Source organism: Physeter macrocephalus, chromosome 8, assembly GCF_002837175.3.
Source record: "Physeter macrocephalus isolate SW-GA chromosome 8, ASM283717v5, whole genome shotgun sequence".
NCBI lineage: Eukaryota > Metazoa > Chordata > Mammalia > Artiodactyla > Physeteridae > Physeter > Physeter macrocephalus.
Genome location: NC_041221.1, coordinates 145290246 through 145315514, shown reverse-complemented (window position 1 = coordinate 145315514; position 25269 = coordinate 145290246). Strand labels below are relative to the sequence as shown.

The 25269-nt window shown below is 42.9% G+C and overlaps 1 protein-coding gene across 1 annotated transcript; it reads left to right on the top strand.

Moving 5' to 3' along the window:
- The first annotated feature begins 1563 nt into the window (after positions 1–1563).
- Positions 1564–22636, top strand: SMIM3 (small integral membrane protein 3). Its single transcript, XM_007118373.3, has 2 exons — positions 1564–1830; positions 21343–22636. The coding sequence occupies exon 2, from the start codon at positions 21354–21356 to the stop codon at positions 21534–21536; it is 183 nt and encodes a 60-aa protein (XP_007118435.1). The 5' UTR covers positions 1564–1830; positions 21343–21353; the 3' UTR covers positions 21537–22636.
- Positions 22637–25269: the final 2633 nt, after the last annotated feature.

Sequence of the window (25269 nt, the reverse complement as noted above, 5' to 3'; positions counted from 1 at the left end):
GTTGCTGAAATTAGCTATTCTCCCCCTCCTACTACTCCAACACAGCATCCATTATTCTTCCGTTGCAAAGCTGTCTTGGTAAAATCAGCCCAGCTGAGACACCAGACCTAATGTGGGATATCTCCCATAGGATATTCAAATTTCTTCTTCTGGCTTGCCTTTTGGGTGCCAGGGCAAATCATTACTAAAGAGAGACTGAGACACTGCCAAATGGGAAAGGCAGACCAAGCCTGGCTGCAAATGGCTCTGTCCGGGGCCTCTTCATTCTCTAAGAAGGAAGCCAGTGTTCATACAGGGCACGTGGAGTTACCAGCTGTCCACGCAAAGGAACCCCTGCCCCTTTCCACTAACCAGGGAATATTTTGTATTAAGTTGAGATTATCCTCCTTTAACTTTTTATTTTTCCCTGTCAATAGTTTTGTATTAAACTATTCAGAATTGTGTGGTACTTGTTTTAAGGATCCCATACTTCTCTTTTCATTAAAATGTGCTGTTGAGTGACAATTCCTAGAATTTTTGTCAAATAACTTCTCATGTCAGTCCCCTTCATCCTCATTGCTTTCCCTCTAAAAAACTGGCATCTGGTAGTGATGATTTAGAAGTCATTTCTGCTCACCTCATCCCTGATTCAGAGAAAAGAGTAGGGGTTAAGTCCAGCGCTTATGCCATATGAAATTTAGTCCTGAGCAAGTATGGTTCCTACTGTACATATCTACTGGGCAAAGGAAGAAACTGAAACACAGCTGGGCTCCAAGACTCCTCAAGTTTGCACTGATGGTCAAGGCCTGAGCTCCTGTGTTTGAAAATAGTAAGACTGAAGAACGCTGCACTACTGAATTAAATATTGTAGGTGCCGAGATGGGACTGGGAGTCCCCTTCACTGGGTAGATCACAGAGGTGTGTAGGAGATTGCAGAGTTGGCACTGTCCTTGTGGAAGGTGGGTGGGGAACTGGTAGGGCCTGGGAGGCCTTTCAGACACTGAGCTCTAATGGGCCTTAGATTGGGCCATTTCACTGTTATCACAAAATAAACAGGAGGCACAGAGGCACGTTATTGCAGGCAACCAACCAACGTCATTCATGCTGGCCCTCCACCCCTGTCCTCACAGCACGACTGGGAGACAGGTGTTCCTGTCCTCATTTTTACAGAGAATGCAACAGTCAGCGAGGTGAAGCCTCTTGTTAAGGATCCTACGCTCAGTACATTGCAAAGGAGGAGCTTTGAGTTCTGCTCCTCCATTCAAACCTCCTTCCAAACCAAACTCCAACCAAACTAAAGGGCTAGACTTTCCCATGTGTAAGACTACAGCTGGAAAGGATCACGGAGGACACATTTTAGGTCAATTCTCTCTGTTTACAATACAAGAGAGTGGAGACCCTCGACAGGAGAAGTGATTGCTAAGGTCACATGGCGAGTGCGTGACAAGTGGCACTCTCGGAACCCCGAGACTCGGTTTCTTCTTTCCTGTGTAGCCCGCTGGGGAGGCAGGGGGAGGAGTTGAGCCGGGCTGCAGCTGCCGAGGCCCCCGCGTTCCGGGGGCGGTCCCTGGCGGCCGCGCATTCCAGAGCCACCAGAGCAGAGCGTGCCCCGTGCCCAGCAGCGAGTCCCACTGCTGCGCGCTCCCGCCTGCCCGGGGCTTGGAGCTACGGGGCACATTCGGGGACGAGATCCCAGGGCTAGGGGTCGCATCCCGCTGCTGGGGCCCGTACCGTCCGAGGAGACCTGGAGAAGCGTTCCGGCTGCCTCTACCCCAGGAACTTTTCGCAGACCTGGCACGATCCAGCAGCGGTGGGGGCCGTGGGTTTTCAAAGGAGCTGTGCGGATCCAGGGTGAGTGGGGTTATTAAGTGTCGTGCGTGGGACTCTGGCTCTCGTGCTGCCTCTACCCCAATGCCCTCCCAACTGCCCTCTTTTCATCTCCTTTAATTCCACATTTCTCCCCCTTCATCACTTTTGCTTTTCTCTTTTCTCCTTCTGTCCGCCCCTAAGTTCCAAAGACCTTCGGCGCTCGATCTTGGGCCTCCCCGGAGGCCGGAGCTTGGATGGGTGGGCTCCCAGCCCCACCGGAAACGGGCCTCTCTTGCGTTTCCCTGCTCCTGCAGGGGTTGGGGAGCGCGCCCCCTCCTCCAGCAGGCTCTGCAGGCGCGGCGTCAGGGCTCAGCTCCCCAGCCTGAGCACCGCTGTGGGCGCTGCGCCGGCAGTTTGAGTCTTTGCACCACCCAGAGCACCAGGCTGTCTGTCTTACTTTTCTCAAAGTCCGGCGTGGAGGGCGCCAGGGTTTTGGAGTCAGGGGTGGTGGGTTCCAGCCCTGGTCTGTCACGAGCAGTTTCTCTATCTGTGAAATGGAGAAAATACCCTTTGCATACAGATCAAATGAGAACGGGAACGTGCAAAGTATCTTGGAGAGAAGCCTTCCTCCCAAGCTCCCTCCTCCTGCCTCTTAGGACTTGGTTGTTTCAATTGCCAGTTCTCTTGCACCCCTGAGCCCCCTTGAGTGTAGGGACTGTCTCTCATCCTCAGCGCTTGGCACAGGGCCTGGTGAACAGGCGCCCGATACTGCCTACTGAGTGAGAGAGAGATGTAAACCGTTAAAACCCCATACAACTGTCAAGGTTGTTTTTTGTATTCAGTGGCCAGGCTGGGCTCTTATGCATGCAGCTCCACTTGTTTCTTCTTGACTCGTTCTAGTCTTGTTGGCACCTGCGGGCTCGAGTCTCACATTTGTCTATAGATTCCCTCAAAGCTCTAGGGTGTAGTGTTGAGAGCTGCTCAGTTATTCAAGGATGTAAGTAAGATTCCCTGATCATCTGCTATGATCTGTGGTCCCAGTGTGGTGGGTAAATAGTCCATAGTCCGGAAGGATTGTGAATGCTTGAATAGGGTGGGCCTGGGGGTTGGGTGAACATTTCCCTGGGAGTCAGGAGACACTGAGTTACCTTGAGGGGTTTCCCTATCTGGACCTTGCTTCCCCCACCTATAAAATGAGGAAGTGGAGGTGGAACAGTTGGGTGTCTGTGGTTAAGGGGGATGTGCTTTGGGGGTTTTTCAGGGCACTCAGCAATCCTTTGAGCACATACGAGACAGCCCAGCTGAGCCTCGGGACATCATGTACTTCTGTCATAACAACAACCAAAAACAGCCAAGGAGAAGTGTTTCTCTGCTCCAACCGAGACCTCCTGTTTCCAGCTGTCTCAGAGTTATGAATCATGCCACGGGGGTTATAACTCATGCCCCATCAGATCTTCCAAACACTGACCTCTCAGAGCGTCAGTGCTGTGGGCTCCGTCCCGTAAAACATCTGGGGATTCCCTGTCTCTGGCCCAGCCTGAGAATCACTGAGCCGTGGTGAGGTGTTTGAGACATAAAACAAATCAGAGACTCTGGGGACCAAGTGTGGTTGGGTCACATATTGGGCCCAGGGGTGCCAGACCAAGGGAGTAAAGAGGTAGTTACAGCCTCAGATGCTTTCCCAGCCATATTCTGATCCTTTGTTTTTTTTTTTTTTTTTTTTTTTAAGAAAAGTGCTTCTTAGAATAAAATGACTCACAAGCAATTTTTGTTAGCACTAGCCAGAGAATGGGTCACTGACCATTCTGGTGAATGTAGTGGTGGTCCTGCACCTGGTCCTTCTTGTGGCGTTTCTAAAAGAGGTCCCCGCACAGATCCACCTTGTCGACTATCAGGTAAAATAAAAGAACATATTCTAGAGGAAATAATACCCACAGGACTTAAAAAAAAAAAAATGCCGCCAGAAAGTGTAGAGTCTTTTCTTCCAGGGGAAAGCTCAGTGAAACACGGTATATTTGTAATAGATGTTCTGTTCCCCTACACAGAGGTGCCTGCTATACTGCCTATCACACTCTAACGAAATATTAGAATGCTTTAGTGAGACATGTACAAAGTTTCAAAGAAATACATTAAGTGCAAAAAAAAAAAAAAGAAAAGAAAAGTGCTTCTGTTTCTTCTCCATGGATTAAAGCATAAAAACACCTGAAATATTTCCAAGGAAAGAGGATCTTTATCTTGATTGTCTTACACTGCCACTATTGGCAGTGGTATCAAAGACACACATGTACTCGGACTCACAGTTTATAAGAGTAAATGTTGGTATTACCACACATTGCTGACCCCCTCCCTGATTGGCCAGGTAAGCTGAATAATGTAATAATAATCATACTTGACATTTATTGAGTGCTTGCTATTAGCCAGGCATTATTTTAAGCATTTTACATAATGCTATGATCTTTACCATAATCCTATGAGGTAGGGACCATCACTGCATCCATTTTATAGATGAGGACACTGAGGTCCAGAGAGAGTAACTCACGCATGATCACACAGGAAGTAAGTGGCAGAGCTGCAGTTTGAACCCAGGCAGTTTGGCTCCAGGGCCTATGCTCTGAACCTCATTGCAGTTGGGGGGATCTGGATTCAGATCTTGCCTCTGCCACTTACTTACAGGGTGACCTGGGGGAGTTAAGTGAGAATTTGGCAGCCACTGGACTAGTGAATCACTAGGGACTCTAGTACCCTTCCAATTCACTAGGGAAACAGATAGTGAAACTCAAGTGAGAGTGGTGTACATCTGGGAGTAAAGGTTAAGAGTTAGGTAGCCAGGAAAGGCAACAGGTCAGAATTATAATTGCCTGGCACATTAAACAACAGCAAAACAGATTCAGTGACTAAATTGTGTGACTTCAAACTACTTAGTTGTGTGTAGATACAGCTCCCTCATTTTGTTGATTTGGACCCTGGTTGGCTGATTGGGCATGTGAATTGCTGGTGACCCACGACATAGGACCAGGGGAAAAGAAATGGAGGAGGGAGAAGGAAAGACAGAGAAAACAACTGGGTTCCCCAAATCAGTTTCAATTAATGATGACACATATCTTTTACACACATCACTCCTCCTAATTCCCTGCCCCAGGGTGACACTGATACTCAGGACTTTTCAACAGACCTCCACAGGGCAGGAGAATCCTTCTTAACACAGTGCTCCGGACAGCCTCTACGGATTGATTGTGAAGCGTCTGTCTAGACCTCTCAGACTTCCCACTTCGTTCCTCTGGGATATGTATGGTCAAGGAAGTAACGAGGGGCAAAACAGGAGACCTTTCTTTTTGAGTGCCCTGGGTGGCATCTTAGGAAACACCTGGGGCTTTTTAAAGATTAATCTTCTTTTTCCCTCACTCTTCTCTGTTTTCTTTAATGGTTTCAACCCAACACACCATCTTGACCTGGGGCGGAGCTCTCCAGGGAGCAGAGTCAGTCTTTGAGAGCTGGCCCCTTAGAGGTCACCTTGTCCATCCTCTTCTATTGACTACAGGAAACTGAAGCTCACTTTGAAAGAGGGACTTACTGAGGATCACACCCTGCATTCGTTTTCTAATGCTGTAACAAATTACCGCAAATTTAATGGTTTCAAACATATTGTATTACAGTTCTAGCAATCATAAATCTAGTATGGATCTCCCTAGAATAAATCGAGGCATCATCAGCCTGCGTTTCTTTCTGGAGTCTTTAGGGGAGACTTGGTTCCCTGCTTATTTGAGTTGCTGGCAGAAGTCAGTTCCTGTGGTTGTAGGACCAAGGTCACTGTTTTCTTGCTGGCTGCAAGCTGAGGGCCATTCCCTGCTTCTCAGGCCACTGCATTCCTTGGCGCATAGCCCCCTTCCTCCATCTTCAGAGTAAGTAACAGCCAGTCAGGTCGTTTCTCTGACTCTGCTGCCTTCCTCTTCACTTTTAAGGATGCATGTGATTAGATTGGGTTCACCTGGAGAATCCAGGATAATCTCCCCATCTCAAAGTCCTTAACTTTAATCACAGCTGCAGAGTCCCTTTGCCTCTTCCCTTGACTCCTCCCTCTGAGCCATGCTTCCTTGTTCATATTTAAGGTTTGAGGACCAGGATGTGGACATCTTTGAGGGGTCATTATTCTGCCTACCATACACAGCAAGGCCCACTTTAGCAGAGGGACTTGTTCTGGATCACACATCTTGGCAGGGGATTCACACCACTGTGGTGCCCTTGCAGCTCTATCACTGACACCCCTCCGCCCCCCAGCCCATTGAGAGCCGATCTCATGGAGCGTCTCCTTTGTCAGCCCAGCAGCAGCAGGCACTTAGTCACTGGCAAATAACAATGATGGATGGTAGAGGATTAAACAGGATGCTGTGGATTTGGCCCTGGTTTCTCCTCTGCTGGCTCCCTGTTGGTTTCTAAGACTCTGTGATTGGCTGGGTCAGATGGTACGTGCAGTCTTGAACAGCTCTGGCTGCTTTCTGATCTCTTTGAAATATCCTGGTGTTTTTCCATTTTTCCAGCCACAGAGGAGCAGATAGAAACTCATGCAGGGAACAAGCCTTTAGACTGTTAAGAATTTTGGAGGAGATAGAAGCCAACTGGGGTAAAATGAGAACAGAGTGCTCCTCAGGGATCTTGGGTCATTGGAGAAAGTCCTCTGATTTGCTTTATTTCACATTTTTGATAGTTGTGTGTCCTGCCCATTCCTTCCACTGGCCCCTTTCTTTGGAACAAAGGTCCCTGGTGAAATGGACTCCTTGCTGAGTTGGTAAATACTTGAGGCTAACTATTACATAACACTGTTTCCAAGAGTAAATGTGAGGCTGGGATGGCCTTCTCACACTGGACTTGTGAGAAATCCCCTTCCCTTTTATCAGCCTCTCTGTCCTCTTTGGAGAACAGAGAGAGAAAAGTCCATACTCCGGGCAGTAACCCCCCAACCCCTACACATCCACCTCAATGCCCAGCCCCTGAACACAGGGAATCAAAACCTGAATTTGACTCACCAGCCTAAGCAAGTCAGTAGGTGGGAAGCCTAGAGGACATTATTCTGAAAGGCCAGTGCTCCTCTGCCTGGCGCGTACAAGGTGGACTGGGAAAGAAAGAGGCCCCATAATCCTTCCTCAGTGTACAGAGATCAAGTCAGAAGGTGTGATTTTATTCAAGAGATAAGGTTCTGACTTTAAGGTCATTGAACTTCTACAGGGATGAGGATCCTTTCTGGACCTCCCCCACTAACTAAGTTCTAGGAGTTAAGCTCAAATCTAAAGTTCCCCAGTCTGTCCATATTCATTTCTTTGTCAATCTCACATTCACTGGGCACTTACTGTGTGCCAGAGCAGAGCCTGTGATGGGTGCTAAGTGAACAGCAGAGAACAAGAGATGATGCATCTACTCTCCTAGAACTTGCACTGTACTTTGAGTGGGCAAGGATGGCCAACAAAAACAAACAAACAAGCAAACAAACAAGTTAGTTTCAGGCTGTGAAAAGTCTATGAAGAAAATAAAACAAGGTATGAGATAGAGAATGGCTGGTGGATAAGATGGTAATTTAATAGGGTGGGTCTGGAAAGGCTTTTCCAAAGAGGTGGCGTTTAAGTTGAGATCATGGCCGCTGAGACACTGGATACTGAAGAGATCTGGCGGCAAGAGCATTTTAAGAAGAGGGAACAGCAAGCGCAAAGGTCTTGAAATGGAACAGCGCTTGGGACACAGGTCACTAGGTACCCCAGGCTTCTAGGTGGCCAGTGGGGCCCCTACTTGGTACCTGAGTTTCCCTCTCTGTCTGGCCTAAATGCTCCATTCTTTTCTGACAATCTCACCAGCTCTTTCAGAGGGTAGAGCCTTAGGAAGAGCTGCTATAAACTGGGCCTTGCTGGTAAACCCCCTAGTCTACTCCCCTGTGAACCATTACCTCATTGTTCACATTCTGCAAGCTGCTTCAAGAGACGCCTCCAGCCTAAGTGACTCACAGCTGGTTCTAGCTGCCTCCTCTCTGGGCTCCGTGTCTAGTGGAAAGGAAACATCAGCACTGTCTGCTCAGAGCTCTGGCAGTGCCGTACTAAGGCCACACCTGCAGGAAGCCACCTGCCTCTATCTGCCTTTTCTCCCACTCTGGCATAATTAAGTTTGCCTGCCATCAGGAAGTCGTTTCTTTTATTGCATTCTTCCTTGGAGAACTCCTTGGTGGTAAAACTGGTTGGATAACCACTGGCAGTCTCTCAAAAGTTAACTGTTAGCTGCAGTTCAGATGTGGAGAGTGTGCATTTCTGGTGGAAGGTCAAAGCTGGGACAGACATCAACGGCTGTTTGTTTATGAAACTATCACTACAGTTTCCTACATCAGTCACAGAGCAGTCATGGTGCCCAAACTAATGGTGGAGCCTCTGAACTTTGTGTGAGTTTGGGAACTGTGTTCACTAGCTCAGTTTAACATTTATGAAGCCCTAACTGTGTACCAGGCATTGTCCAAGTAAGTGCTTTATGTGCATTAGCTCATTCACCTTCCACGGCGTCCCTATGAAGAAGTTACTATTAATACTTATTATTATTCCCATTTTACAAATGAAACTGGAGCTTTAAAAGGTTAAGTTTCTTGCCAAAGCCACCAGGACTATATGTGCTCCCAACACACCAAGTATCTCATCAGTTCTGGGCTTTGTTGATGATGTTTATTCTACTGATCTTGCTTTTCCCCATATTTCTTTCTTTTGAACTCCTACTTACTTTCAAAGTCCATATCAAAAGCCCCCTTTTTTGTCTTCAATTTTACTTAGACAAAAACGAAGGCATGAGGATTAATATTTTTTTTGAGCGTCTGTTATTTTCCAGGACTCCCTACATATTATCTCACTTTATCCTCGCAATAGGATGTTGCAGTGCAGTGCTTTTAGTGTCCCTATTTTAAAGATAAGAAGACAGGTTTAGCGTTTTTAAATAACTTGTCCAAAGTCATATTTCTAAGGGTGGAAAGCAGGATTCAAATCAAGTACTCTACTTCTTTCCTCCTTGGAGATACCATGTAGTTTGTACCTTTAGTCCACTTTTCTGCCTTGTATTGTAATTCATGTCTTTTCCTCCAGAAGAGCCTGAGCCTCTTAAGGGAAAACACTGTATTTCTCTCTCTCTCCACACCCACTCCCCAGTGTTAATCACAGTGCCATAAATGTTTATTGAATTAGAATGAATTGCTACTCTACTAGCTTCATACTTGGACTGGAGGAATAGGTCAGCTTAACCAGTGCTGCTGCTGGTTGATTAAAAAAAATTGTTAATATGGATTAAGCGTCTATCATCTTTGTTGATAAAGCGAAGACACAGTCCAAGTTAGGGATGCTAACAAACTCTAGCCAAAGGGGTGGATATTTGTAGAGAGTCCCTATGGTCAGGAATTATTAATCATAGGGCGAACATTTGTGGAGGGCTTACTGTTTGTCAGAACACTGCTAAGTACTATATGTGATTATCTCATGGAGTTCTCCTAACCCTACAAGGCAGATACTATTATTTTCCCATTTTTGTTTTTGTTTTCAGCTGAGTAAATGGAAGCATTAGGAAGTTAAAGTAACTTATACAAGGTAGGTCAGCTAGAAAGTGGTAGAGCCACATTTAAATCCAAGCCGACTGGCCTCTAAGACTGGCCTTTTAACACTACTCTGCAGTCTGAGTGTTTAGGAGCTAATTCCCTGCTGTTTCCAAGTATTCTCTCTACTCTAAGAGCTTCCATCACCTTACCAGATTACAGGAGCTTGGGGCTTTGCTGACTTAAGAAATGTTTATTCAGTACCTATACCACTGACTAGAGAGGGAAGGCATTCTGTGAGGAGAACGGAGCTGTGTTGGGTAAAATCAGTGCTGGGGCAGAGCTGGAACCCAGGCAAAGTCCATTCCTCTCCTAGTCTTTCATCCTCTATGCATGTTGGCTTTTTTTTTTTTCCAATTTGGTGGAATCTCCCACTACAAGTAGGATTCCATTGTCTCTCCCTCTCTTCTCTGATGTTCTTACCCAAGGTGAGGAATAAATAAGTTACGAGGCTTAGTCATTACGTTCTTCACTGGGTTGATTTGCATTTGGACCTTAAGTCAAAGGGCTGAAATACAAACGCTGGAACTATATCCATGAGTGCTTCTGACAGGACACTGCTTTGCTTTGCTTTTGGTGTGTGGGTGTGTGTGTGGTACTGGAAAACTAACTCACTGCCTCACCTTTGGAGAAGTTGTTTAGGGCTCTGGGCCTAAAGGTCCCCTTAGGTTTTTATATAGTAAAAAAAGGTACAGTCAAGAAGCCTGTACCAGCCGCTATGGAAAGCAGTATGGAGGTTCCTCAGAAAACTAAAAATAGAATTACCATATGATCCAGCAATCCCACTCCTGGGCATATATCTGCACAAAACTTTAATCCCAAAACATACATGCACCCCTCTGTTCATAGCAGCACTATTCACAATAGCAAAGACAGGGAAACAACCTAAATGTCCACTGATGGATGAATGAATAAAGAAAATGTGGTACATATGTACAATGGAATACTACTTCAGCCATAAAAAAGAATGAAATAATGCCATTTGCAGCAACATGGATGCAACTAGAGATTATCATACTAGGTGAAGTAAGTCAGAAAGAGAAAGACAAATACTATATGATATCACTTATATGTGGAATCTAAAATATGACACAAGTGAAACAGACCACGGACATAGAAATCAGACTTGTGGTTGCCAAGGAGGAGGGGATTGGGGGAGGGAGGTTAGGGTTAGCAGATGTAAGCTATTATACATGGAATGAACAAACAACAAGGCCCTACTGTATAGCACAGAGAACTATATTCAGTATCCTATGATAAACCATAATGGAAAAGAATATTTTAAGAAAGAATATATATACGTATAACAATCACTTTGCTGTATAGCAGAAATTAACATAACATTGTTAACATTGTTAATGTTAATGTTAAGCAACTATACTTCAATACAAAAAAGAAGAAGCCTGGCTGGCTCTCATTCGTTATATTAGTTTATTCTCTATCACTGCTTTCTCCAACCCGATGCCCCACCGTCCTCTCCCAGCTCCCATCTGAAACAGGATAGTGATGGAATTGAAAAGAGCACTGCGAATCAGGAGGCCCGAGTTCTCCCCTGGGTCCTGCCATTAACTTGCTATGTGACCCTGGGCAAGTCATGTCCTTCATCTGTAAAATGGAAGGTAGATTATGTGGTTTAAACTAGATAGTGTCTAAATTCTGTGTAGATTTCTAGAATACCATTACTTTGTAGAAGTTTCACCTCCACAGAACAAACCCAGTAGGATACAGTATTGCTGTATTAGTTTTCTATTGCTACCATAACAAATTACCACAATTTTGTGGCTTAAAACATACATTCAGAATCTCACAGTTTCCTTGGGTCAGGATTGCAAGCACAGTTTAGCTGGGTCCTTACAGAGCTTCAGTCAAGGTGTCAGCCAGACCTCATTGTCATCTCGGGGATCCATTAGGGCAGAATCTGCCTGCAAGCTCTTTCAGGTTGTGGGTAGATTTGTTTCTTGCAACTCAAGGACAGCAGAAGAGTATCTTTGACATAGGGAAAGCTTCAGCCCTCTTTTAAAGGACTTCTACCTGATTAAGTCAGACCCACCCAGGGTAATCTTTTCCATTACTTTAAAGTAAGCAATTCTAGAACCTTAATTACATCTGCAAAATCCCTTCACCCTTGTTACGTGACCTAACCTAATCACAGGGTAACACCAGGGAATGGAGATTATGGGAGCCACCTTAGAATTCTGCTTACTGTCATCGCTTTACAGAAATAGCCTATTTACAGTTGTAACTGGAGCATGCTAGAGCCAGCTTTCTATTTTCTGAGTCAGGTCAAATGAGTTAATGTATGAAATAAGTTCTAAAACTTACTTGTTCCTACACTAAAACTACTTTGCTTTGAACTTGCTTTTTGAATGCAATACATTATGCTTCCCTTTATTCTAATGTAATTACTCTCCAAGTTATTCTCTTCCAATACCATTAATGAATATATAGTTATTCATACAGGAAATAATCTAAATGTTAATTTTTTATTTTAAATTAGTTTTTCTACTTGAAATTATATATTGTAGAAAACTACTAGTTTAAGAAGTTTTCTGTGTCCTTAGGTGATTTCTAAAATCTTTTTGTTCTGTCAGTATTTGAGAGAGATGTGTTGAACTCTCCCACTATAATTGTAAATTTGTCCATTTCTCCTTATAATTCTGAGATTAGGTATATTAAAATTAAAAATCCTTTTATCTTTTGGTATCTCTAGTTATACTTTTTGCCTAAAAGTCTACTTTGTCCGATGATAAGATAGCTCTACTAGCTTCCAAAATTTGTGATAAATGGTATTTCTTTTGTTTCCATTTACTTTCAACATTTCTGAATCCCCATGTGTCTCTTGTAAAAAAAAAATTATATTTTTATATGCTCTGATAGTTTTTGTTAGTTTGGGTTTAAATTTACTATCTTTTTATGTGCTTTCTATTTGTCCCACCTGTTCTGTTTTCCCCCCCTTTTTCTTGTTTTCTCTGAAAATCATGTACCCTTTTGCTACTTTTAAATGGCTACCCTAGAGATTACAATATACATCCTTGATTTAACAAAGTCCAATGTTATTTCGTTATCTTGCCCAGACAATGCCAGAAAATCAGAACACTTTCATTCTGTTTCTTTTGCTATTTATTTACTGTTATTGAATATTTAAATCCTGTATTTTTACCTGAAAATTTATTTCATCTTAATACTTTTTAGTTATTTTTGTTCACTTTAAAGAAATCATTCTGCTTTCTAGATTCCATTGTTTCTGTTGAGAAGTTAGCTCTCAGTCTAACTGGTTTTCATTTGAAGATAATCTTTTTTTCTCTTTGTCTCTGGCTTTCAGCAGATTTACTATAATGCACCTAACTATGGATTTCATTTTATTTATCTCGCTAGGACTTCATAGGGCTTCTTTAGTTTGTGAATTGATGTCTTTCATCAGCGTAGTTTTTTCTTTCTCTAATGTTGTTTCTGCCCCCATTCTCTCTTCTCTCTTTCTAGGACTCCAGTTACACGTATGTTTTATTGGGTCACTGTTTCCTCTATACCCCTTACCCAGTTTTCTGTATTTTTCACCCTTTTATTTGTCTGCTTCATTATGATTTTTTTCTCTCTGATCCTCCACTTCACTAATTCTTTTTTCAGCTATGCTTCATCTGCTGTTAAGTCTATTCGTTGAGGTTTTTTTTTTTCAATTAACTGTATTCTTCAGTTCTAGAATTTCTATTTGGTTCTTTTAAAAAATCTGTTGTGTTCTTTCTTTTATAGTTTCCAGTTCTCTGTGAAAATTCTCAATCTTGTTTTATTTTATCCTCAAACATAGTAATCAAGGTTACTTAAAGTGTGTGTCTGTCTGACAACTCCAATATCTGGAGCCCCTGTAAATCTTTTCTTTTTTTTTTTTTTTTTTTTTGGCTGCATTCGGTCTTCATTGCTGCGCGTGGGCTTTCTCTAGTTGTGGTGAGCAGGGGCTACTCTTCGTTGCAGTTCGCGGGCTTCTCATTGTGGTGGCTTCTCGTTGCAGAGCACGGGCTCTAGGCATGGGGACTTCAGTAGTTGTGGCATGAGGGCTCAGTAGTTGTGGTGCACGGGCTTAGTTGCTCCGCGGCCTGTGGGATCTTCCTGGACCAGGGCTCAAACCCATGTCCCCTGCATTGGCAGGTGGGTTCTTAACCACTGTGCCACCAGGGAAGCCCTGTAAATCTTTTTCTATTGTCTGTTGTTTCTGATGGTTCCATTCTAGTCATCTTGCCTTTTTTCACTGCTGCTTATTTTTGGTCATGATTGGACATTTGAATAAAAAATTTGAAATTTGAATGAACATTTGAATTGTGATGTTATCTCCTCTAGAGAGGATGTAAGTTTGCCTCTGCCAAGCACCTGAAGGTACTAGTGATCTGGAACAAACTTAATTCAATTTCAGGGACTGTGATGATTCAAAGCTGGGTTGCAGTCTCTGGGATTGGTATACTTCTTGTTCACTCTTAGCACTAAGAGTGCTCTTTGAAGTCCAAACTCAAAATGCAGGGGTTTTGCTTTCTCTGTCTCGGGAGTCTTTTACTTTTGAGTCTGTCAGAAACACTGCTTAGCCTCCATCCTCCACTAATGGAAATGCTTAGCCTCCATCCTCCACTAATGGAAATGCTGCTTCAAATGCCAGGCTCACCTCCCTGAATTTCTGTCTTCTTCCAGATCTTAGCCTGGTAATTCGTCATTATTTTGCTACTTCTTAGTGCCTTTGAGCAGATTTTTGGGGGGCCTAAATTTTCCAGTCCTCAGTAAGAAGATTGGTCAAAATTATCTAGTTTGTCGATAACAGAAGTGAAAGTCCTGATCTTTGTAGATTGCATCTCTCTTTTTTTAAACTGAGGTGTAATTAGCATATGACATTATATTAATTTCAGGTGTACCTGATTCAAAATTTGTATATGCTGTGAAATAATCATCACAATAATTCTAGTTACCATCTAGTCACCAAAGTTACAAATTTTTTTTCTTGTGATGAGAAGTTTTTTAAGATTTATTCTCTTATCACTTTTCAAATATGCAATACAATACTCTTGACTATAGTTACCGTGTGGTATATTACATCCCCACAACTTATTTATTTTGTAACTGGAAGTTTATACCTCTTGGCCCCCTGCACCCATTTTACCCACTCTCTGACGCCTCTTCACTCTGGCAACAACCACTCTCTTATCTGTATCTATTGGTTTGGTTTAGTTTAGTTTTGTTTGTTCATTTGTTTTTCCATATTTCACATATAAATGAAATCAAATGGTATTTGTCTTTCTCTGACTGGCTTATTTCACTTAGCATAATACCCTCAAGGTCCATCCACATTGTCACAAACGGCAAGATTTCATTCTTTTTATGGCTAAGTAGTATTCCATTGTGTATATACACCTCACCTTCTTTATCCATTCATCCATTGATGGACACTTAGTTTGTTTCCATATCTTGGCTATTAAAAATAATGCTGCAATGAACATAGGGCTGCACATATCTTTTCAAATGGTGTTTTTGTTTTCTTTGGCTAAATACCCAGAAGTGGAATTGCTGGATCATATGGTCATTCTATTTTTAATTTTTTGAGGAAGCTCCATACTGTTTTCCATAGTGGTCGCACCAATTTACATTCCCACCAACAGTGTACAAAGGTGCCCTTTTCTCTACATCCTTGCCCATACTTATTTCTTGTCTTTTTTGTAATAGCCATTCTAACAGGTTGAGGTGATACCTCATTGCGGTTTTGATTTGCATTTCCCTGATGATTTGTGATGTTGAGCATATTTTCATGTGTCAGTTAGCCATCTGTTTGTCTTCTTTGGAAAAATGTCTATTCAGATCCTCTGCCCATTTTTTAAATCATATTTTTGTTGTTGTTGCGTTGTATGAGTTCTTTATATATTTTGAATATTAACCCCTTACTGGATATATGCTTTGGAAATATTTTCTCCCATTCAATAGGTTGCCTTTTTATTTTGTTCATAGTTTCCTTTGCTGTGCAGAAGCTTTTTAGTTTAATGTAGTTTTTTTTATTGTTTATTTTTGCTTCTGTTGCCCTTGCCTTTGGAGTCAGATCCAAAGAATCCTTCCCAAGACAAATGTCCAGCAGTTTACTGTCTATGTTTTCTTCTAGGAGTTTTATGGTTTCAGGTCTTTAATCCAGTTTGCGTTAATTTTTATGCATGTTGTAAGATAGTAATCTAATTTCATTCTTCTGCATGTGGCTGCCTAGTTTTCTCAATGCCATTTGTTAAAGAGACTGTCCTTTCCCCGTTGTGTATTCTTGCCCCCTTTGTAGCAAATTAATTGACCATATATGTGTGGCCTTATTTCTGGGCTCTCTATTCTGTTCCAATGATCTATCTGTTTTTATGCCAATACCATGTTTTTGTGATTACTGTGGCTTTGTAATATAGTTTGAAATCAGGGAGCATGATGCTTCCAGCTTTGTTCTCTCTCCAGATTGCTTTGCAACTCAGGATCTTTTGTTGGTTCCATACACATTTTAGGATTGTTTGCTCTATTTCTGTGCATACCTTTTCTTAATTCTCTAAATCTAGAATGCCCTTTGACCAAAAACAGTAATAGTCTGACCTGGACTTAAAAGAGAGCTATGGATCTGGCATCTCCCTGTTCATACTCCTGGGTCTGTGTGGGTGCTTTGGAGGTAGCTGTACGTAGTGGTGAATACAGGGTCAGGAGACCTGAGTTTGAATCCCGTTTACTAATTTTATGATCACAAGCCAGTTAACCTCTCTCAGATTTAGTTTCCACATCTGTAAAATAATATATCCTGCACAGGATTACTGTGAAGTTTAAATAAATTAATGTATGGGACAAGGCCTAGCACAGTCCTTAGCAGTTGGTATTTGTTAAACAAATGCTGGCTTGTGTAATTCTGTGTTTAATGGGAGGGATACTTAACTTCTTTGTGCTCCTTGGAATTAAAAGAGTCATGTCTTTTGAGTAAATAAAAGTAACTCCTAAGAGGGTATCTTGTATATAGCAAGTACTTAACAAGTGAATGAATGAATGAACACCCTAGACAGAGTTACTAGTCCTGAGAGTGCTCAACCAAAAACTATAGTGCTCTGTCAGAGAGGTGGAAGTTATTTGTTGAGGAGTGAGTCTCATAATTGAAAGGTAGATAGATAGCACAGATTAGTGACTTTGAATTTGGTTATTCTAAAACTCCTGACTTGTAGGAAATTTCAATTTATGAAATGTATATTTTTTTGTTGGCACTAGAAAATTTGCCATATGATAGAACTGACTGGGAGGATTCTTTTTTGTGTGTAAAAGAACTTTCAGTTACTTAAGAAAAATGGTCCCAAAAGTAAAATTTGATGTTTCTGAAGCAGGCAGCAGGGAACCTCCGCTTTCCTTCCTAGACTGGACCAAACAGACTACTTGATAGATGGGATGAATTTCCCACTTTTGGAGAAGGTACAGTGTTTTCCTCCTTTGGAGGAACTACCATTTTTTCTTTTTTTGCCCTTACACTTAGTCTTATTAATGGATACAAAATAGTCATTTTGGGATTCTTAACTTTTCCATTGCTTAAACTCATGGTCTAAAGTGGAGCCATGATGTCTCCAGGTCACAGGGCAGGTGGCGTAGGGCCTAGATGGTGTCAGTAACTGGTGGAGCCAGTGACTCCTTTGTTTGTCAGATCAGGGTGACTTTAACATAGTTTCTGAGACAAACACATCGAACATATGTTAAAGTTTATTATTTATTAACGAGGTAAATAGATAAAGTATACCAGTTTGAAGTAACAAGAATTTAGGCCTGACTGCTGTTTTACCTTCCATGGTCATAAAAACATTATATTTTTATCAATGATAAGGTTAAATTTGTGACATGAATGGCTTGTGCCATACCCCAACTTGACGTATTCATCAGAAATCACAAGTAATATATCTGCAAAGCAAACAATAAGCTTATTGATCTATAGTTATTCATTAGATGTACCAAGAAACAGAGTTTTATGCCCTCACAAGGAGCCAGTCACCCAGATGCCAGATAGAGGTCAAACAGAAGTCAGCGAGTCCTGCTTTTTCTCAAGCCAATTTTTCCAGCATGCCATTAATGGTGCTGAACATATGGTTTGTGTAGTTCTCATTTGGGGGAAAATATCTTTTCTTTCACAGTGGGGAAACGTGGAAGTTACTGGAACCTCTGTTACATGGGAGGGAACAGCTCTTCAGAGAACACGCTGGAGTACTGAGAGGGTTGAAACAGGGAGAGGGATCTCCCTGTGCCCTCTGACTCCTGGCCACGTGTATGGCCAGGCTTAGAGCCCTGAAGGGCCCTTGGAGAACATCACAGCTTGTGACTTTCAATCTGTGTTCTGAGGAGCCCAAGGGGTCAAGGAGCAGCTGAACAGCTGTGCTGTACCAAGTGAGCAGGCTGTGCTAAGTGGGCACACCAGAAAAATAACTGGGAAAAGTTATGTTCTCAGATCTTTTCAGTTAGAAGAAAAAAATGACTTTAATTTCATTATAACATGTACATTTTGGTGTTATGGTTTAGTATTGCTTTGAGTTTGAATTATGTATGTGAAGGGGGTGGGCACCCTAATCTCTAGTGCTTAGGGCCTCTAAGGACATTTATTCAGCTCTGCTTACTGGACAGGACCCCAAACCCCTTTCGCTGAGCACTCCCCAGCCGTCTAGAGGAGCCCCAATTTTATCTGTTTTTGTGACTGCGTTTTAAACAATTTCATGTGTGAAAAAGTAATAGTGGTACAGTCTGGAATACAGGTTACAAAGTTTCATTTATTCATCGATTTGTTCTGTTTTGTTTTAATTAGGGCCAGTGATCTGATCAGATTTATGTCTTTGAGTGATCATTCTGGAAGGGGGTGGGCTTGAAGGTGAGGGAAGACCTTTGGGCTTCAGTTTTGCCACCTGTGAAACAAGGCGAGCTCTAGCTTCAGTGGTTTTTGGTTGTGGATGAGCCCTGAAGCCTGAGTTCCCGTAAATGACAGGTTTTCCTTATGAAAATCAGCCAGGGAGATTATGTGTTCCTGGCATTTGGAGTTACAGAGACTGTTTGATGTTAATGGGTTTACCGGAAAGGGCTTTTGTGGGGTTCTTTTGGCCAAAGGCAAGCTAGCTATTGATGTAATCAGGAGACCACAATGAATGATTTCCCCCACCCCTGTCCCTCTTTAACAGTGTGCGTCTCCTGTGACTCACGCTTCTGTGCCTTAGACCTTGGAGAAAGTGACCATGTTTCTGAGGCTGAGGCAGGGCCAGCCTGTGCCTCCTCCTCCAGGGCAGGCCCCCTGCCTTATAATCCTGTGGCCCTGAGAGCCTCGCTAGAGGCTTCTCCTCCATCCTAGAACGTGTCTGCATCCGACTTAGACTGGCTACAGAGCACGGAGGAATCAGTTCCCAAATCGTGGAGCTAGGAAGAGTGGTAGAGGCCTTAGAGATCAGGGGTTCCCAAAGCTGGCTTCACATTCAAATCACCTGGGAAATGGGAGTGGGTGAGGCCCCTCTGGAGTCTAATTCAGTAAGTCTGTAATGGGACCTCGAAGCAATGCTTTTTAAACTGTCCTTAGGTGGTTCTCACTTAGCACAGTATATGGCATTTGGTGACCACTAATTGTCTCATACTTTAATTTTATTTGGCTTGAAAATTGTATGTGTATTATTTAGTCTTTTTTAATAAAGAAAAAACAAAACAAAAAAGCCCATTTTTTCCATCAACTGGTTGACTTGAAAAAAATTAAGACATGCTCACGTTTATAAAACTCAACAGTACAAAAAGAAATGAAGAATGAAAAGCAGGAACTTTTCCCACTCCTAGTCCAACTCCCAAAGGTAATCACTATTAACATTTTCTTCGGATTCTGCTTATAAATGATTTTACTTTTATATATCCTCACCTATCTTATCTACTTAATTCTACAAAATCTGAACCAAAGGAGCTATCCTATACACATTATCCTGTACGTTATTTTTTTCCCCACTTAGGACTATTTTGGAGCTCACTACAGATCATCATTCTTTTTGATAATAACTATTAAATAAGTTAATATTTGTAACACACTTGGAACAGTGCATGGTGTGTAGCAAGCACTGTATATTTGTTAAATAAATGAATGAAAATTGCTGCCTGGTATTCTATTATATGGATATTCTCTACTATTTATGGATACTTCTGTTGTGTTGGTTGCTATAGCAGACAATGCAGAAACAAACACCCTAGTATGCATATCTTGAGACTGTACCTTGGGTATGGTAATCAGTAAACTTACTTAATGCGGCCACAGTGGGCATGGAGCCAAAGGCATTGAAAAGGAAAAGCTATTGATTTAGGTAAAAGCAGGAAATAGGACTGGAATTGGGGATTTTGCCTGGGACCTTGAATCACAGAATTAAAAATCTTTGATCTAGAAAGACCTGTAGGAGATTGTTTATTCCGGCCTTGTGACTTCTGGGCAGGGAACATGTTGCACCTGTGGTTCCCAGGTTGTGTGCTGAGCCCTGGGGAGCCGCAGTGAACTCATTGGAAAAGTGTGTGTCTGGGAGCTGTGGTCTCTTTAAAATTTTTGACAGGAATATTGATATTTGACAACTCTCAGACATTGTGCAAACTACTAGTTCAAGATAATTTACAGTCTAACATTAATCATACTACATTCCTTTTGGTGATGCTATATTTTGTGATGCTGAGTTTTTGGCAGTTGCCATGATACTGCAAGCACTGCACACAAATGAATGTGGAATAGGAAGTGAGCATGGCATCGCCCCATCTGACTCCAAAGTTTGAAAAGTTGTGCAATGCCTCACAGTTGCACACATGCCGTAAGTAACTGGCTAAGAGTGAAATACAAATTTTTTCTTTCAAATTCTGTGTATTATTTTTCCAAACAGCTACTCATTTGTTAGGACCTAAATGTTTATTAAGTTGAACCTAACTACATAATAAATGGAACTGCTAGGTATTTCTTTTGGCCTGGAGTGCTGTGAGAAAATTACTGAAGGCGCTGTGAATCGAACAAGTTTGGGAACAACTGATTTACATCTTTATCCATCAGAACTCTTTTAACTGCAAGTGAGAGAAACCAAACTGACACTGGCTTTAGCAAAACTAGAGGATTATTCGCTTATATATCTGGGCCATCCGAGGTTGCAGATGGTGTCAGACTGGCTGCGTTCAGGTACTCAAATGAGGTCGTCAGGACTCCACTTCTCTTTCCATCTCTAGGACATGCTGTCACATGTGGGCAAGATAGCCCCATGCCCATCCTTTCCAGACTCACATCCTTTCAGTTTAACAATCCCAGCAGAAAGAATCATCTTTCCCAATAGTTTGTGAATAAAAGCCCTGGGAGGACTTGGGTCACTTGCCTATTCCTGAATTGAGGCTATGGCGATTTGTAATGGCCAAGCCTAGGTCACATGTGCTTCCCTGTGCTCAGGAGTGTGCCCTAACTAAACCACACAGAAAAGGTAGGTTCTCCAGAAAAGAGGAGGACCTGTTACCAGGAGAAAGGGAGAAGGGGTGCAGGACCAAAAACAATGAATTTCTCATTTTACAGATGAGGGAGCAGACTGGTGGTATACGATAGTTTAACAGTTAAACATGAAGACTCTGGAGTCCCACCCACCCGGCTTTGCTTCCTTGGGGAAATTAACTACATCTACATCTTTTAAGGCTTTAGAGTCTTCATCTCCAAAATGGAAATAACTGAAGATAAAGGCCAAGAAATAAAAAAGCACGACAATAAGAGTCCGTACCGCAAAGGGTTGGTGGTTGAAGTGAGGACTAAGTGAGTTAATACACGTCAAGTGCTTAGGATATAGGGCCTGGCACATAGGAAGCCCACAGTGAGTGAGGCCGTTACTATTATTGATCAGGCAACATTAACGAGTACGCAGCAGCTGGTAAGTGACCTACCTACTGACTCCTGGGGTACAGGGCGGTGAACTCCTCTTTCCCATCTGTTGCAGAGTGAAGCAGCATGGATGCCGTCAGCCAGGTCCCCATGGGAGTCGTGCTCCCCAAGCACATCCTGGACATCTGGGTCATTGTCCTCATCATCCTGGCCACCATTGTCATCATGACCTCCCTGTTGCTGTGCCCGGCCACTGCGGTCATCCTCTATCGCATGCGGACTCATCCTGTCCTCAGTGGGGCCGTCTGAGAACCTTCCCAGAGGGGCAGGTGAGGGATGAGGACAGCGTCCCTGCCCCCAGCTTCTTCCTCTTTCTCAGAAGAGCCGCAGGAGGGACTTTGGAGCATGGACACTGGAGCTCGATATGTGAGGAGACCTGAGTTCTGGTTTTGATTCTGCCGCTGGCCAGTGGTGTGAGTTTGGTCAAGGGACCTAATTCTGTGAGTTCCAGGTTCCTTATTTTCCAAATGGGGATCGTGATGCCTGCCCGTCCTACCTCATGGGGTTGTGAGAACCAATGACCTAGTGGAGGTTAAAGCTGTTGGTGAGTAGATACACAGGTGTTACTGCTGAATGCTGAGAAGCTTTGAAGAACCACAGAGCCTAGCTGCTGATGAGGGCCTTCAAGGTGGTGAGGGAGACACTGGGGCAGAGCAGTCTTTCCCAGTGCCCCTAAGGTGAAGGCAAGCAAAGGCACCCTGTCATCATTCCAAGGGACCAACAGCATGTGGCTCAACGTTATTTTCTTTGAGGTGCCACTCCCTTGAGTTGTCTAATTTGGGAGGGAATTGAGCATGGCAGGGGGAGGGAGATGGGTGGATCTTCCCAGGACACCGGAATCTGCAGTTTGGAGGGGCTCTGACATTTCTTGACAATGCCAAGGGAGCTGGGGCGATGGGCTTCTTTCTGCATTCACGTCCCATAGCTTTGACGCTCAAGCATTGTTGGCAGATGCAGGGTGGCTGAGCTCCCTGGCCAGCTTTCAGTATATCCAGTGCCCGCCCCATCCCCTGTGTGCCCCTCCGCCCCAGCCCTTGCTGTGATTAGGTCCACCGCATAATGTGTACTCCCTTCATCCCCTCCCACCAGCACTGCAACCATTCCAAGGTACGAGATGTTCCCAGCACCTTTGGAACTAACTCAAACAATGATGTTTATTTTAAACGCTACAATTTATATTTATATGTATAGAGAGATTTCTGGATCACTCAAGCTCTTTGACCGAAATCAGGAGCACCTGGGGATTTGTTAAATTATGTAAGAAGATAGCACAGATTATCGGGATATTATTGTGTGAAAATGATGCTTTTACGTTGATCTGATTTCATTGATGTACATAACTAATTTCCAATAAAGTGCTAGAACAAGCATGTCTGAAGTCTTTCTTTAAAGAGCACCTATTAAACTCAGTAAGAGGATTCCACTGAATTTATGGTCTTAGGGAAAGATTGAATATAGGAATAGAAAGGGAAAGAGGACAATCAAATCAACTTCAGTAAGTGGGTCTAGCTTCAGTAAGTGGGTGAATTGTTGTGCAGTTTACACAGACATTGAATGCAGGAGGGAGAACAGATTTTGGAAGTAAGATGACTTTAGTATTTAGTATCGGGTTTAACATGTTGAGTTTGAGGTGCTTGTGATATTCAGGTGGGTACTTTCAGGATGCAGTTGGAAACCTGGGAAAGATTTTATAGCTGGGATTATGTTTGGGGGGATTATCTGCATAATTAGACTGGGAGGAGTGAGGTACTAATGCAGAACTGGGAGAATGCTAAAGAGGAGTGGAAGGGGAAGAGGGGGGAAAAGACAAAGCAAGGAGATGGAAAAGGTCATGTGATGTGAACTGATTATGAGAGGGATGCAGTCATACTCTGTGAGTGAAGGAAGGATGGGGGGTTAGGAATTGGAGACAGTGGGAACAGACAACTCTTTCCAGGAATAGAACGTAGTATAGAGGTAAGAGAGGAAGGTTTCAGAGAAAATGGTCAAGTGGAAGAAAAGCAAATGGTCAATCACAAGATTCTGATTGGTTTGCTCAGCATCTGTTCCAATTTTTTTTTTTTCTAATATGCCTTCCTGGGTGGCAGAGGCTAGAAAGTGAAAAACTATACTGAACGTGAAAAACTCCCATTTTCCTAACTGAACTTTAGCCAGAGATTCATGTGTGATTTAGATTTTGCTAATTGGATGCGTGCATTGGAAGCTGAGTTTGGAATCTAGTTGGGTTGGGAGAGATACTGCCAGGTGTGAGGCATTCATGGTGCTGATGTGAATCCAATAAGAATCAGTAGACTGGGAACGGCTGTGTGTACGGCCAAGGCCGTGCGTGCTGCCCAGTCTTTCTGAGTCAGATTCCTGGTCTGTAAGGCAGAGGGTATCAGAATTAAATGAGAAAATCCTTCCAGGGTTCTAGGGTGACTGAACGTGAAGACTTTCAGGCAGTCCACCAGATGGTGATACAGCTCTTTTTTCACATGGAACAGTCAGCTCACAGAAGTTTCCAGAGTCAATCCCATCACATTTCCTAGCAGCTCAAGAGTTTATTTTACAGTTCTGGTTTCAGAGACTCTGGAGGTAACAGAGAGACCATCCAGTCCAACCTCCCCTGTAATGAAGGAATCCCCTAATTAACCCTGGGGTTGCCAGTTGTTGCCTATTTGGTATTTCCCTGTGTGGCCCTAGACCACCTGCCTCAGGTTCACCCAGGAGCATTTGCTTATACAACGCAGCTTCCGGGGCTCTGCTTCACACTTACTGAGAGTCCCTGGCAGAGGGTTCTTGAGTGTCTGCTTTGTAAAAACAAGCTCTATGGGTGATCAGTGAACAGGTCAAATTGGAGAACCAAGTGCCAGGGAAAAGGAGTCCTCTTCTTGCTGAAACGGCCCCTTGATAGCTGTTCTGTTAGAATTCTTCCTTCAGTGAAAGAGAGGTGGGGACCCAGGGGCACCAGCTCGGCCCTCTTGGGGCCACCCTGAAGAGATCAACTTCTTTTTCCTGTGACAATGTCTGAACAGTTTTAAGATAGCTATCATGACTTACCTCATCTTCTCTAAGTGAAAGATTCACACTTTGCATTAGGCATTGGCTGTCATCCTCCCTCCCTCCCTTTCTGGGAGACAGTATAGCCAGAGATTAAGAGCAAGGGCCTGAAGAATCTTGGCTTCGCTATTCACTAGCTTTATGATTGTGGGCAAGTAACATAGACTCGTTGAGCCTCAATTTCCTCACCTGTAAGACAGATGTAAAATTATACTTACATCACAGAATTGTTGTGAGTATTAAATGAGGTCACAAATGCAAGGTGAAAACGTAAAATACAGCAAATAATCAATGTGATCTATATGAATGAGTCTCAGTTTCTCGAGCCTGTCTGATGGTCATGACAGTTACTTCTGAGTGTGGGGAGGATTAAATGAGATAATGTAAGTAAAGGATTTGGCCAGTGTCTGGCTCATAGGAGTCTCTCAATAATGGTAACTATAAGGTAGCCAATAATGTAAAAACACTAAAGGCCTATGATCCTAATGGGGTGGGATTTTAAAAATCACTAGTTAAAGTAGTGAGTTTAGCTTCCCCACTGGCACCCTGTAGGATTGGCACTAAATTCACAAACGTCCTTAGAACTAATATAAAAATTGTACTTCTCCCTTCAGAAATTATTTCATAATTAACTCACAAGTAATAAAATACAAAGTTTTCAAGTTTTAATTCTTCACAGAAATTGCCTTCTAAACTTTTAAGAGTGCAAAAAAACATTTATAATCTTTAAGATAAAACTTTAATCAGGTCTCTACATAATTCTTGCTAAAGAGAAAGAATGGAAAAGGATTGTGAGATGAAATGGTAAGAATAAAATTGCCTTTGAAACCCTTAATCCCAAAAGTTGAAGGAGCAACTTTTAAATTGTCCAAATCACACAAATAATTTAATTGAGGGGTATGGAAGGCTCTTCAATTCCCGTAAAGATTTACATGCTAGAAAA